We start from the raw sequence: 15,994 nt of genomic DNA, 5'->3' as shown, positions 1-15,994 counted from the left end.
CAGATAAATCTTGAGGGCTCAGAGGACTAACACAGTAAAGTTTATTTTTAATTTAATTAGAAGTTCAAAAGTCCAATTAGAAATTGCTAGGGATGGGAAGGTCCTCTGATCTACAATCATTCAAAGACTCTGACTGCTGTCTTCAGCATATGACTTCCAAGTTTGTTCGGGTGATGACATCCAGCAATTCAGATAAAAATCTCTTTCCCCTCCTTCCTTTATTTATGACAAAGCAAGCCTGCTTGCTTTCAAGCCTGGAACCCCTGGGACTTTAGGGAATCGCTTCCTCAGATATATTCCTATGTAGTGCCAGCTTACAGTACATCCCATTTGGTAATGGGGAGCACTTGGCCAATTATTTCCTTCCTACATGGGAGATGTCTCAGTCCTCATTCATGCATTCATCAAACATTACTATGTTCCAGGTGCTCTGCTAAGTAAAGAATATTCAGTTACATAGGATTAAACCTCTATCCTAAGATTGTTTGCAGCCAGATGAGAGAAAAGGAGATAAAACAATTTGATAAACTCTATGGTAGAAGTGTACACAAATATTGAGGGATCACAAAGGAGGGAGCAGCTAACTGTAGTGTGAGAAGTTCATGGAATTTCATAAAGAAGGAGAAAACTGAGCTGAATATTGAAGAGTAAGAAGGAGCTGACCATGGAGAAAAAGGCAGGCCAGGGCAGAGTCCTGAAACGTCATGGAATTCATTCATCACCATGGGCCCAGGCCTGTCTATACTAAGGACAGGCCAATGGTCCCAGAAGGTTGGGAGCACAGATGCATGTGGGTGGATGTGAGAGATGAGTCTACAAAGCTGGTATGGCAATCAAGGCCTTGCAAACAATAGAAATAATTTTGGCTAAGCTAAATAAAACAAACAAACAAGACTCTGGGATCATTCAGCAAACTGAAGGGAGGCTAGTGTCCAGGATCTGGAAAAAGGAGAAATCAGGCATGGCCCAGAAATCTAAGTAAGCAGGAACTCATTGTGGGTCTGTTCAAGGGGATTCTGTCAAGATGAATGAATTCCAGTCAAGTTGCCGTCTGTCTGTGACTTCACTCAAGATCTGCATTCCAGGGAAAGAGGGTATGATTGGCCCCTGTGGGTAAAAAAGACCTGACCCTTGACCAGAAGAAGTGGATAAACATTACTTAGAGCTCTACCAAGCCTGTCTCTAACTGAGGAAGTGTATTTCCCCCCAGATAAAATCAAGATGTTATTATCAGAGAAGGGAGAACAGATTGGAGAACAGTTTAAAACAGATGTACTATCTAGGTGGGTTGAAGTCAGTTATAAAAGCTTTGTAAGCTGTGTTGAGGAATTTTGAATTTATTGGGTATATAATGAAGAACTATTGAAGGATGTTAAGCAGAGAAGTGACATGGTAAATCTCAGGAAGAATTTTTGGGCCAATTTTATTTTGAGTTATCTATTTTGACCTGTAATAAATAATTTCAACTCTTCCTATAGTTGTCAGAGACATGGAAGAGAACAAACCCTATTCTTCTGCCTCTTCCCAAAAGGCCAAACAAGTATACTTTTTTATTTTTCCTGATTTTTGTGTAGAGAAAGAGAGGGAATGAAGTGACCAAATCTAATTGATAAGGAGAGTTTTCATGTTCTTTCTGAATCAGAGTCTCCTCCATTCTACCCAGTGGTGAGCTGGAGCTGACTTATACTGGCCCATAAGAATCATTTGCTAAATTTCCTGGAATTTTGTGAGCCAATAGTTAAGTACAGTCATTATTAACAAACTACATAAACTTAAATATAAAACACAGGGTAATGAATACTCAAAGCTCATCGCTTCTTAATTATTTTACTGTTATCTATCCTAGTGGGTTATTTGTAGCTATGGTAAGATGGAAATATTTTATAAGGTTGCGTTACTATACATCTCTCCTCAGCTGTCTGTTCAGTGACATTATGTTGGGAGCCTGAAATTAGTGGTCAATGGTAGGAACATTTACACCAAGGAAAGTGGCAAACACTATACACCAGGACCTCTTTACTCTTCAGAGAGCAGGTTGTGGAATGTTTATCAGAATACCACTGCCCCTTCCCCAGTCCTCAGTCTTCTTTTTTCCCCAATCCTTTAATTCCAAAGGAAGAATAACTAGAAAGGGGAGCAGTCTCTTCACAGTCTAGCTTGGTTGACAAGTCAAAAGAAAAAAACAAAGATGGCGAAAAGTCAAGTTAATTTTATTTGTTTTGTAACAGTCTAACATGTGACTATTAGCTCTAACATAACGATGCAGAGGGTTGGAGAATTCAGGACACAATCCCAATAATGCCTCTTTCCCTTGCCATGGACTTCCCTAGGAAGTTTGTTATGAATGTGTTTCTTAGCTGAGTCTTTACTAATCCTATCGTAGATGGAAAATTTTGCAGAAAAAGGCAATAAAGCCATCAAGTTTTCCCTCCAGGAAACTTCACGTATTCTTCCAGAATTCTCTTTATCCACCCTGGAGCAAGAACTTCCGGAAGAAAGTGGGACTGGAGCTTATGGTATATCCCACTGCTACATTGGTGGCCAACTTTGGGAGCCGCAGTGTCTAGGGCAGTGGAGAGTGACTTGTCTTTCATAAACATCTTCCTTTCATCTTCTCTAACTGCAGAACCTAGAGTTTTGTTTCCTTTTCCTCCTTCCTTCCCAGTTACACGTTTTGTTAAAATATTACAAGAATGGAAAGCCTCCCTGACTATTCAGTATCACTTCTAGGCACACATTTACTTTGTTTTACAGATTGCATTTACGTGTGGAGGAGTTTTCCATCTAACCCGGCAAATCTTTTTTGTCTAAACTTTGCTAACTTGGGTTGTGTGGTCAATTGCACACTGTATACATGGGGGGATAATTTGGATCTGGGGAAGGAGAGAGGAGGAAATATGTGGAGTGGGATGGGATCTCCTGGGGTGGGGGAGGTATGCTGCCTTTTCACCCCGACCATGATGACCCTCCTCAGGAACTCATGAAGAACAACTGCCCACACTAGCCTTGCCCCAGGTCTTCCACATGGCTAAACCAAGGAGTTCCTGCAAATAGTTCTTTCAATAGCCAGGGGGTCACTTCTGCCATGAGTCAGAGAGGGTCTCAGGGGCTGGTGTATCTCCACACAGGAGCCCTAGGAGGCTGACTATCTGTAGCACCACCTCGAACAATGAATTCTTGCATGATTAAAAATGTTCTGTTTTCATAGTGTAATTCTTAGGAATTCAGGACTACAGAAATATTGACCATATTCCCCCTCATTTGCTTCCTTCACTTTACTTATTAGCTCACTTTTTGTCAAGATCTTAGTCAACAATCTGTGCAGTATTTGAAAGTGGTGACTGTCATTGGTTCAGTATACGTTTAACAGTAAGGACTTCTTACAAATTTGGATAAGGCCTTCCTCCCTTTCCTTTTATTTCCAAATTAATAAGTTTTTAAAAACACCCCCTTTTTTTCTTCTAGTATGCTCATTGTGTTTCCTTCTAGTATGCTCATTTGTGTTTCCTGTTTCTTCCACTTGTTCCATCTTGTGAAGGAGGGGCAACGTTTGCTCCCCCCAATTAACCTAGGGAAGATTATCATTGGGAGCAGGTAAGTGACATCTTGGGGTCCTGAGAATCACAAGGGGCAGCCAAACTTCTGAGTTGAACTTCATTGTTTCTTTGTGGGAAATCTTATCCCCAGGTCACACTGACCTTTAGGAGTATTTATATATTTTGTGTTGGATGTGTCACTTGTATTGCAAGTGATGAAGTCATGGTGAAAAGCAGATAGGCTTTTTTTTTTTTTTTAATGCCCCAAATACTAGGCCTGGGGATTACAGAGCCAGGTTTGAAGTTTCTAACTGAACTGCAAGTAACTCTGTCCCTCCTGGTCACAGACCTCCCCTGATGGAGGTGTTATAGCTGCTAGTAAGTGACTGGCTCTTTTTCTCTGGAATGAGCTATACTTTGGATATCCAACTGTCCACTGCTTCTTTTTATCAACAGGTCTACGTGCCCTAAGGGTTTTAGTCTAACAAGGGAAGGACCAGGAGTAGGATTTAAAGCTGGATCTAATGGAGCCCAGGGTGGGATTTTTAATCCTCAGTCAGTCACAATTATTTGCCTCAAAACAGACACTGAGAAATCCAGCTGTATAGGTAAGGGCACTCATGGACCCACAGCTGCCTGTGAATGGAACCTGGGACATTTTCCAGAGGATGAGAGTAATCACCAATCTGTCCTCCAGTCATTTCTCAAGATCACAGAGCTTCAGGTTCCTACTAAACACATGGGGTCCAGATTTTGCTTCTCTGAGAAAACTGATCTCTAGAGTGTCTATTCCATATTGAGAAACTCTCACTAGGTAACTTCAAGGCAGGTTGAGAGGGTGGGATGGATCCACCCACCTCCCTTTCTTCCTGGTCTCCCTGCTGCTAGAGGAATCTTTCAAGGAGTGGCAACACTCAGCAGCCTCTAGACTTGGTAGCCAACTCATTAATCCTTATGATACCCCTGGAGGTAGGTTGGTCATGAATACCATCTTGAGTTTGTAGACAGAAAACCAAGATACAGAGAGGGATGACAGTAACACAGCTACTAAATGGCAGAAATAGAAAAAAAAAATCCTGGTCTCTTGATGCCTGGGTCAATTTCTCCCCAAATAGTCTTCCTCTTTTATTGGGAAGACTAATAGGAAAAATGGCAACTTCCATGGTGGGGGGTGGGTACAGACAGTGAGGCAGGATGCTGCTTCATCCAAGGAGATACACTCACTCACAGGCTTCTGTTCCAGCCCAGACAAGGAGACCAGCAGCCTTCACCCATGCCTCTGCAACCGCTTCCAAACAGCACCAAGCAGCTTTCACTTAGAGCAGGGTGCACTTCTCCTTTCCTTTTCTCTTTCGGATTAGGTCCTAGTTGAGACAAAACACTCCATTCTGGTGATAATCAAGTTATTCTCAGGTTCTGAGTTTATATCTTCTTAAAAATGAGTCTTCGGGAGTAAAACTGTAGGAGCAGTAGTGTGGTCTTTGGGGTGAGTACAGTGACACAGTCTCTGAGGCCTGTGACTGTGCTACTTGTCTCATCATCCGGGAGGTCTGGGTGGAATAATGTTGATGGCAAGGGGCAGATTCAAGCCGTGGCCAGAAAGAAAGTCACATTCTTTGAGATAAAATGTATCTCTTCTCTTCAGCTACCCCCTGCCTGATATGTTCTTTCATTGAAATTTTGTCACTTTGGATTAACCTAGGTAAAATACATTTTAGGCTGTCTTTTAAAATGTAAAATTTCCCAGAGTAGTTATCAAACAATCATACCTTAGGATGAATTTAATTTTTAGACCACTTTGTTTTGGAATGGGGCACTAAGGAATGGGAATATTGTCACTTGGAGAGGAATAGTTTTGGGGGAGGCTTTGCTCTGGAAAAGCATATCTAGAATGATTATCAAAAAAAGGAAGGGGATAACCGGAGGGTAGCACAAGGGATCTGCACATACTTTGGGATAGTATTGACTGTGGGAAAGATAGAATGAAGGCAGTTTTCTGGGTACTTCTTTTGGGTTCCCTGGTGGTCCCCTGTCCAGATCTCTGCCATGTTATTTTGGTTTCTATCCCTCCTTCCTTAGCCTTGGCACTGCAGCCCATGAAGCATAGCTCTGGTTTATAGAAACCATCTTGGTTATCACTTTGTCCCAGTCTGGGAACTGTTTGGCTCCAGGTAAAAATTGCTCCCTGTGTGAAATATGTACTTACACTTGAGGATTTCCCTGGATTGGGCTCTATGATTGAGGAAGGCTGGTTGTGAGGGTAAGGGGTAGGAGAACTTCGAGATCCCCCTTGTTACCTTTAGTCTCTATGTCCCTTCCAGGATGAGGCCTGGTCTGGGACTAGACTTTGGGATTCTGACTGTTGGAGCTCCCACTTTGTAAGAGGCTCTCCCTAGTATCACTGTGATGGTCCTCTTTGTACACATCTTGTGTCTAGGTAAGGCCTGAGAGCTGACTCTCCTCAAGACAAAGACAGGTCAGTGGGCAGGTTATCTGCTGGCTTGCTCCCATCCCCTGATGAAAGGGGGTGTGGATTTCAGGCTGACCGCTGATATTGGAAGAGGAGAGGGAAGAAGAGGATCTTCTTATTTCAGGGAAGAAAACTGTGACCAGACTCACAAGGCTCTTTCAGTTCAGGGAGAGGGTGAGAGTCTTGCTCTCTTTCTTTTATGGTACCCAAGGCAGAATCCCCACCAATTCAAGGGATAAAACTGAATCAGAACCCAGGGGTTACGGTGACCCAAAAGAAAGGCCAGTGAGAATATTGGGTATCCCCTGGACTGATGATTTTAACCAAACACTCCAAAATGGTGAGATGAGATTTGGGAGCCATAAATAATATGAATAATTCCATAGGAAAGCTGGGCTCACCAATAATAGGCTGATCTTGCAGTTTGGTGCCCCATAGGTTAAATTTGGTTTGTACACATTTTGTTTGGCCCACACAGCATATTTAAAAATTAGTTGGCAATATTAAAAATTTCACTGAAAAGTTTGGACTTCTGGCTTCTCTGGGAAAATCAGACAGTCAGGTAACACTGCCTAGTAATCAGTGCCTGGTACTGAGTAGCAGAGCCCCCCAATCTTCACAACCCTAGACGTCCCGTGGCATTAGAACAGGTCCACCCCATCAGGTTAAAGCAGCTGCCTGCATCCCATAGACATCTGAGTTTGGGCCCCTCTGATATGTGATCATGTGGTGTCTGCTAGGGAAGTGCTGGGGTGATAAAAATCTGGCTGAGCTAGTGAGCTTGAGTCATGACTGGCAAAAAGCTATGAGGCAACCACAGTTCTGATTGGAGGGATTTGTATGGAGAAATGGGGATGAAAGCAGAGCTCTCCATTGTAGTTGGGGTAGAGGGGCAGGGCAGTCATTCGAGACTGGGAACTTTGATGGCACAATGGGTTTATCTTGGTCATCCTTTTATATGGGAAATGTGGTTTCCTAGTTGCACAGCAAGTACTGTGCCCCTGCAGTGCCTGTCCAACCAGGGGCGGGTGTGAGGGGAGGGACAGAAGACTCAAATCATGGTGGTGTTTCGAGGTTTCATCTTTAGGTTTCATCTTGCCCTATGTTAGCTCGGGTGTCCTCTTTTCTTTCTTTCTTTCTTTGGTACCACTTCATACGGTTAGATCGTCTGACCTCGCCCGGCTGCTGGCTTTGCTCAGCCTGCTCAGGGGTCTGGTGTCATCCCTGGTCAAGTCTGGACACAGTGAAGGTGACTTCTCTGCGGGCAGCCCTTGCTTTGAAACCTTCTCAGCCTGCAGCTCTTCTTTCCCGCCCTCCTTCCCCACCTCGGGAGTCTCGGCTTTCTCCCCCTCCAGCGCAGCCATGGTCTCCTGCCCCTCTGTGCTCACTGTCTCAGCTTCCTGCCTCTTGTCCCCCACCTCTGGTTCGGCCCCCTCCTCCACGGGCTGCTCCTCGCCCTCCCCCTCCTGGGCTCCCACCTGAGCATAGGAAGGCAGTGTCTCTTGGTAAGCTCGGGACAGGTCCCCTAGGGGCCCGGTGCCCATCTTCTCCTCGAACTGACTGAAAGGCTTGGCAGAAAGTGGGCTGGTCTCCACCATCCCGACCTCAGTCAAAGGGAAATAGTGGGACACAATTTTCTCTTCCTCCAGCAGCTGGTAGCCCTTGGCTTTCTGGATGGAGGAGACAGCGATGGAGTGGAGGGACTTCTCAGGGATCTCCCCCAGGGGCTGCTCCACCGGCCTCTTGAAGGCAGACCGGATCCTCTTGAGGCCCAGGTGACTCATCTCCAGGATGTTGAGGAAGAGGGACACGGAGGCCACCGACAACATGAACAGGATGAAGATGGTTTTCTCTGTGGGCCGTGACACGAAGCAGTCCACCACGTTGGGGCAGGGCCACCTGCTGCAGCGATAGAGGGGCAGGATCCGGAAACCGTACAGGAAGTAGTGGCCCACGATGAAGCCCACCTCGAAGAGGGTCTTGAAGATGATGTGGCAGATGTAGGTCCTCAGCAGGGTGCCCTCCAGGCGGAACTTCTTGGTGCCTTTGCTGCTGTTGCTGCCCTTCTTGACGCTGCCCTGGTCCACGGCCAGCGGCACCCTGTCGCCGCCGTCGCCCGCCGCCTGCTGGCACAGCTCCTCGGCCTCGCGCTCCTTGCGCTTCTCCTCCATGCGGACGTGGTGCACCGCGTGGCCCACGTACACCAGCGACGGCGTGGACACGAAGATGATCTGCAGCACCCAGAGGCGGATGTGCGAGATGGGGAAGGCCTCGTCGTAGCACACGTTTTCGCAGCCGGGCTGCTGGGTGTTGCACACGAAGTCGGACTGCTCATCCCCCCACACGAACTCGGCGGCCGTGCCCAGGATGAGGATCCGGAAGATGAACAGCACCGTGAGCCAGACCCTGCCGATGACTGTGGAGTGCTCATTCACCTCCTCCAAGATGTTCCCCAGGAAGCTCCAGTCACCCATTTCTCACCCACCTGGAGGAGGGAGAAGGCAAGAGCTGAGCGGCCACGGTGCCATCTCCAGTGGGGGATGCTAACACTTTTTTGCTAACACTCGGGGTCCCTCTCCTTTCTGAGCTGCCAGAATGTGCTTGAGCACCGAAACAGCTCCTGTGGAGTGCTTCCTCTGTGTAGGCTAGGATGAGGAGCCAAGAACGCCCCCAGAATCTGCTTCCACTAGCTTCCTCATCTGCAAAGTGGTTTTAACACTAATACCTGTTCTTGGACACTGTACAAGTGGTGGTCTGAAAGGATAAATGAGGCAATATAGATATAATTCCTTGAATTCCACCCCAGTAAGAGTTCACTGTTGACCGTAAATAGAAACCTATGCTTACATGGATTCAAATCAAGACCACAAGCTAAACTAAGCTTCAAGAAGCACACTGAGGAAAGAATACCCTTTACCATGGGTGTTTGGGCCCCCACCAAAATTCTAGGATGTGTGAAATTGTCTGTAGCCATCTTACTTTTGAATGTGTTGTAATGTATAATGATCCTGTGTTTGGAGGGAAGTGGAGGAAAGAAATGTTTTTTCAACATCTACTATTTGACAGCCTTCTGACATTACATTATTTTATTTAATCTGATACTGCTAGGCTATAATCTTCATAAGGCGATGGACTGTGCCTATTTTATTTACTGCTGCATACTCAGTGCCTCTCATAGAGCCCAGAGCTGAGTGAAAGCTCAAAACATGTTTAACCAATTTGAAGTAATTTTCTTTTTTTTTTTTTTTTATTTATGATAGTCAGAGAGAGAGAGAGAGAGGCAGAGACATAGGCAGAGGGAGAAGCAGGCTCCATGCACCGGGAGCCCGACGTGGGACTCGATCCCGGGTCTCCAGGATCACGCCCTGGGCCAAAGGCAGGCGCTAAACCGCTGCGCCATCCAGGGATCCCTGTTTAACCAATTTGATTTGAACACATGAGAAAGCTGAAGTTCAGAAAGGTTAAACAAACTAAGATCAGATGCAGTTTTGTCTGCCTGGTCCCAAAGTCTGTTCTTTCCACTACACCCTGGAGATACATTGCTTTCGATCAGAACTACACAATTCTGCAACTCCTGGACTCTTAATTTATGTTTTTTCTTCTCTAGGTTGACATCTGGAAACCATTCTTAACAGCTTCACAAACTGACAGCAATATTCTTTTATAATAATAATAATATAAAAATCCAAAAGAATGGGGAGAGTGCTTCAGGGAGGAATCATGTTATAGGGTGAGGAAGGTCCACTGAGACGCTTTTAGTGTCCCACAGAATGAAAAGGTTTTCGGATCTGTAACATGAGGATATTTTAATAGAGTTAAAAATTTGTCAGGAAAAAAAAATACCGTTAAACATGACAGCATATAATGCCCCTAGCAACAGCAATGACTAATGCACATGGGATCGAACTGACAGGGGTGATGTGTGCAAACTGGGACATTCACCCAGTGCAAATATGTGCTAATCTATGAAGGATTATGATCAGAACTTCCACCTTGGGGCACCTGGCTGGCTCAGTCCAAGGAGCATGGATGGGACTCTTGATCTTGGGGTTGTGGGCTCAAGACCCATGCTGGGTGTGAAGATTACTTAAATAAATATATATACTTTAAAAAAGAAAAAAAAAATCAACCCCTTCCACCTCAGCCTGTAGCAGATGCTCTTCCAGCCTGAACATTTCTAGAATTACAGTGTTTCCTCATCACAGCTCTTAGACCAGGGCAAGAGTTCATGCTGGAGATGCTACTCTGGGCTTCTCTCAGTCATGTCCCACCCTTTGGGATCAGAAGCTCATAGGGACAAAGCCCACTTTTAAATGAGAGTGAAATTTGTTAGACAGTTGAATGGGTGATGATAAGTGGTATCTTAAATTAGGTGTGATTTTCATTGCTAGGAAAGGATAAACAAAATGGCACCTTAAAGCCGCCTTTCAACCTGTCATTTGGAGCCTGGCCAGACAGTATTTGGTGGCAGACAGTGATTGCAGGCATGAGCAATGCCTGACCTGTGCTCTCAGGGTATGCACGACTGCTGTCTGCTTTTAGTTGAAGAGCAGAGGGTGTTGCTCCTCTTGGAGCCCTAGAAACTCCCAATGAGGTAGGGCATCCAACAGCAGCTTCTCTCCTCCTGGGCAGGCAAGAGCATCTGTAGCTCTCTGGGAACGGGGGACTGAGAGTGGGAGAGGGTCCTCTACTCAGAACCAGCTGTTCAGAATCCCAGTCACATGCATCTAGTTACACTTCTACTATTAACACTCCTCCAAGTGCATTTAAATCTAGTGCTTGCTCTGTAATGAGAGGCAGCCATTTCCATTGTCTTCTGGCAGATGGAATCAGGTAAACAGGTAAATCAGGTAAACAGCCAAGGCATAAATCCTTTTGGTGGCAGAGCCAGGAAAACCCAAATTTCTTATCACATGGTTCAAACTAACATTCATGTGAAAACAACAATTTGTATAACTTATTCCTATAAGAACAAGTCTGGCTTTAACATACTCTGCATCTAGTGTTGCTAATGTCTTATCCTCATTGATACATCAACTCAGTTTTGACATGGTCTTTGTATTGTACTGTATTAGTCCTTTGGGTTTCTGTGTGTATTTCACTTATGTACCTAATGAATGTGTGGGGTAAGCACACACTCTCAGGACTGTATGTCTATCAGTCTTGTTTCTGCCTTTGAGAATCAAAAGCTCTTGGAGGGCAGGGATCATTTTGTCTTCATCTTCTGTGAACCATAATGACACAAAACAAAGACCTTCACAGAGTCGGTGCTTCATAAATACCAGTGCATGGGACCAACATTAATAGTTTGAAATCTGAAATTCTCAATCTCATGTAGTACCATGTAGCACACATGTAGTACCAGTACTACTTAAAGTCTAGGGAACTGCAGGCTTCTTTGCTGGAGTTAGCAGTGGGGAGACTGAAAACTTGCAAAGAAATGCTAAATGCCAAAAAAGATAGTAAATTGATCCGAAACTAACTGTTTTAAGGGACTGTTTTGTATAAACAAAAAGGGAAGGTCAATGATTCTTGATAGGTAATGTCATGGCGTATATTCATGGAATATGAAGAGCCTCCTGACCACCCCATCGGTAATTTCCAAACTAAAGCCAAACACAGCTGTGTTCTTCTACACCCCACCCTGCAATACCAGGATTGAGCGTGTGTATGTGTGTGTGTGTGTGCATGTGTGTGTTTTAATGTCTAGTTACAAAGTTTTTCATAATAATAGAAGGAGAGAAAATAACTTAGGACAAAATCTTTCCACTTCCTTGCTGTTGAAACTGGCCAACTATGCTTTTAAGAGAAGCTTTAGAGGTGCTAAAGGTAAGTGCCTTGGGTCCCTGACTTCTACCAATGAAAATTATGCTTAAAGCAAGTCAGATCAGAGTATATACGAACAAGCTATTCATTCCGCTGGAGCAGGGAGTAATCCAAACCAAAGGAAGAATATTTCTCTTTTCTTCAAAGAGGAACAGATCTTTTATAGATCTGTTTATAGATAGAAAATAAACCAGTGGAGGTCAAGCCTCCACCCTCAGGGTATCCGCCAGAATATCCCACCAGAGGATTACAGTTTTAAGTAATGATTAAAATGATACCTTGTATTTGAGTACCCCTTGTCTATTTATAACTCTTCCATTTCTTGTTTTAGTCCTCATAACAGCCATGTGAACTAGGCCAGTGGTTCTCAGAATTGGACTTCACAGACTAGTATAAGAACAACAGAATAGGGTGACTAACATAGGGCTACCAACTCTTAATTTGCCAAGCAAGGACATAAAAATAAGAAACTTATTAAATCACTAATTATGGGGGTGCTTAGGTGTCTCAGTTGGTTAAGCATCAGCCTTCAGCTCAGGTCATGATCTCAGGGTCCTGGGATGGAGCCCTGTATCAGGCTTCCCACTTGGTGGGGTGTCTGCTTCTCCCTCTCCCACTGCTCCCCTGCCCTGCGTGCTCTCTCTCTCTCTCAGTAAATATTAAAATCTTTTAAAAAATAAATCACTAATTATGACTATAGTCTGTATTCACCATCGTTTTGTAAATGGGGAATTTTCATACTACAAAAGTAGAAAAGCCATATTTTCAGAATAAAAGTCCTTTAAATCAAACATATTTAAATTGGTGAAAAATTGACTACATAGTTTACTACATTATTATTACAGGCTGCTGAAAGGTTCATCTTGGACCAGAACTGACAAGTCTAGAGAATGACTGAGAACACGTGAACCAGGCACATTCAGCCTCCATTAACAGGAAGGCAGATTGGGAAGTTAAATAGTTCTGCCAAAGGGGCTCATCAGCTGGGGGCAGAACAGGGATGTAAGCCTGGGTCTTCCAGTTTTTCAAGCCCAGGGCAATTTCCAGTAAATTATAGTCTTCTCTTGCCTTCAAAGAGGCAGAATGACACACTTACGTCCTTGTTAACCAGCTCTCTGAAGGAATAGATGGCCACTTACCACTCCGGCTGGTAAGAGGGTGTAAATGTACTTCCATTCATGTCTCTAGAGCAGCCACTTTAAAGAGCGTCTCTCCAAGAGGGCCGACAGAGCCTGCTCCCAGGAAGATGTTTATGGTCTTCAGCTAGACCAGTTCTTGTGTGGCATTAAATGCTCCAACATTGAAAATGTGGAGCATGAAGCCTTCTACACCCACAGCCCTCGGTAGTTTTTACTATTACTCCTATCACAGAGGTCAAGTGAAAAAAGTGCAAAACTCATAAATATGAAATACTTGTTCTGTGTCCCTCAGGATTCCTGGATGCATGTTAATTCATTCTGAAAAATGAGAAAATCTTAAAAAAAAGTCAAATTGTGGTTAAATTTTGGGCATCTACCTCCCTTCCCCTTTCCCCATTGCTACATTCCTTTCCCTCCCAAATCTCTGCCAACTCTTAGGTCAATTCCAAGAGAGTTTTCAGAACTGGACTCTAAGTCCAGCCTGTCCAACCCAAGACTGAACTTCAGTGACAACATTTTTCCTTTTATAGAAGCCCAGATATGGCCCTTAGATTAGGCTGGAAAAGAAGCTGGGGTTGCAGGGGGGAAGGCTACAGACCAATATAACCCAAGGAAAACTTGCCAGTAGGAGTAGGGTCCCCCGGAGAAATATGCGCTCTCTTTCTCTCTTGGCGCTCAGCAGCAAAATGGCAACTTTGGCCTCTTTCCTTTGGCACCTAAAAGCCCACCTCCCACTTCTCTATCCCGCCCCTACTGTGCTGCATGACTGAGCAGATATGACTGGATTGGCACTGATGGGTAGGTTTTACTGTCCAGCAATATTTTAAGCTCCCAGCCAGACAGCTTTTATGAAGGGAGGGATGTTTGGAAAACAATAGGAGAGAGAGAATGGGAGAGCTGTGTTGGGCACAGAGGGGAGGAGGGTGGGGAAAAGCTGATGTGGGAAAGCTTAGATGGGCTTCTGTAGCTTCCAAAAGTGTCTTTTAGCAGCAGACTGGCCCTCTACTGCAGAAAACCTTTGGCTTCTCTCCAGAGGGCCTGAGGCTGGGGCAATTTTCCCAGTATCGTCAGCTTAGAGAATCCCTAGGTAGGGACAGTAAGAGGTCACCTATGTGCATCCCCCTGCCCCCAGTCAGACTGTGCCAAAGCACCCCCTCCCCCCAAAAAGAGCAGTTAAGTCCTTTACAAAGATTGATCTATCATCCTCTACTCGGGGTTTGTTCTTGTGTCTCAAAGTTTCTTCCTTTGAGAGGAGCCTTAATACTCCGAAGAATTCTGCTGCCATTTGTCAATAGAATATTTCCCACCTTGTTTTACTCATAATTACAAATACTTCTGAGAACCTGCAGAGTCAGGGAGATTGATTATGCAGGGTCAGCTAACAGTTTTAGACTCTTATGCCTCCAACTGCAAAATGGGGGCATGAGGTTTACATCACCAAGAAGCTCCGGGATGAAATGCCTGTGTGTGGCCTAATGAGGAATGATGTTTGGGAAGCTAGCTCTGAGGGCATGAATGTATGCTCTCTGCCTCCCCGAGGCCCATCCTCTTTCCATTGTCTGGGACTGACCATTACATTGATATGAAAAATGATTGTTTTGACCACATTTTCCAAACCCCAAAGTTATTATGTAAGTTTATGTATGGAAGTAAGGGAGCAAAAATAGTTGGAACTGGGATGTTTTAGGAAATCTATAATATATGATTACTAAGTGGAAGGCAACTTTGAGAGTAAACCGGAAAAAAATAATCTGAGTGCTTGCCTCTTCTCAACCTTCATTTCCTGTCCTTTCTGGTGTCATGGAAATATTACATTTTGATGGTGGTTGTTGGAAGGGTGATGGTACCAAAGTTGTATGAGTCTCCAATTCCAATTGTATTATAACGTTCACTATCTTACTTACTTTAGAATTCTGATTTCTTTCAGACTTCAAATTTGAAGGACTACTCTAACTGGGACAGAGCCTTCTAGAGAATCCCTCATTTAAAAACAACTGGCCAAGGCTGTTCTCCAATATCAGTGAGGCAAGAAGTCAGAGGAGAGACGGAAGGAAACCCAGTGTTTCTTTTGAGAGCATTTGGTAAATGTTGATTCCTGGAGCTTGTGCTTTCTCTGAGATATTCCAGAAACTACAGACTTCTTTTCAAATGAGTTTCTCTCATTTAGGGATTTCCAGGCTAACTTGGCTTGTGATAGAGCAGCCCCACCTCCTGACATCATTTTGTGAGAGATGGTCATAGAGGATGTGATTGAGTCTGGAAAAATAAAGAATGTCATCACAGCTCTGAACCAACTATAGTCTCTCAGGTTTGGACAAATCTAGCTTTCTTTGCTTATTTATTCTGTTGGTGTTGAAGACACTCTGCTAATAGTGCCCACTTGATTGAATTATTTTTGTTGTCAGTTTTTGTTTGTAGTCTTTGAAAACACACTCAATCCCTTACCTCTCGAGGAACATTTTGAAAGAGATGGGAGGGGAAGCTGGGTGGCTCAGTTGTTGAGTGTCTGCCTTTGGCTCAGGGTGTGATTCCCCGGGTCCTTGGATCAAGTCCCACATTGGGTTCCCTGCAGGAGGCCTGCTTTTCCTTCTGCCTATGTCTCTGCCTCTCTCTTTATGTCTCTCATGAATAAATAAATGAGCTCTTAAAAAGAAAGGAAAGAGAAAGAAAGAAAGAAAGAAAGAAAGAAAGAAAGAAAGAAAGAAAAAGAAAGAGAAAGAAAGAAAGAAAGAAAGAAAGAAAGAAAGAAAGAAAAAAAGAAAGAAAGAGAAAGAAAAAAATGAGAGAGAGGATCATCTTAGGCTCATCTGTTATTGAGAGGTGTTTGAAGCAGCAATTAGAGTCGGTTTTTCAGGTCTTTCAGTAGGAAGTCCTCTTGTGGTGGCTCTATTGTTTGATGTAAATAAAGCTCTAGAGTACGGGGTCTAACCACATTTGAATGCAAATACCACTTTTCTGTTTTGTAGTATGGATTATTAGAGCATTGACGTTTTGGATAATCTAACAGTGGCATTCTATTCAAG

General features: G+C 44.2%; 1 protein-coding gene across 1 annotated transcript; it reads right to left on the bottom strand.

The window, feature by feature from the left end:
* Positions 1–6,683: 6,683 nt before the first annotated feature.
* On the bottom strand, positions 6,684–13,670 carry GJA8 (gap junction protein alpha 8). Its single transcript, XM_055312646.1, has 2 exons — positions 13,594–13,670; positions 6,684–8,491 (listed from the first exon to the last, which is right to left on the bottom strand). The coding sequence occupies exon 2, from the start codon at positions 8,478–8,480 to the stop codon at positions 7,158–7,160; it is 1,323 nt and encodes a 440-aa protein (XP_055168621.1). The 5' UTR covers positions 8,481–8,491; positions 13,594–13,670; the 3' UTR covers positions 6,684–7,157.
* Between the last annotated feature and the right edge of the window lie 2,324 nt (positions 13,671–15,994).

Source organism: Nyctereutes procyonoides, unplaced genomic scaffold (assembly GCF_905146905.1).
Source record: "Nyctereutes procyonoides isolate TBG_1078 unplaced genomic scaffold, NYPRO_anot_genome, whole genome shotgun sequence".
Classification (NCBI taxonomy): domain Eukaryota; kingdom Metazoa; phylum Chordata; class Mammalia; order Carnivora; family Canidae; genus Nyctereutes; species Nyctereutes procyonoides.
This window is presented reverse-complemented; position numbering and strand designations above follow the sequence as displayed.

What these genes read in the sequence shown, in the direction of transcription:
- GJA8 (XM_055312646.1), bottom strand. Translation starts at nt 8,480, where the DNA reads ATGGGTGACTGGAGCTTCCTGGGGAACATCTTGGAGGAGGTGAATGAG.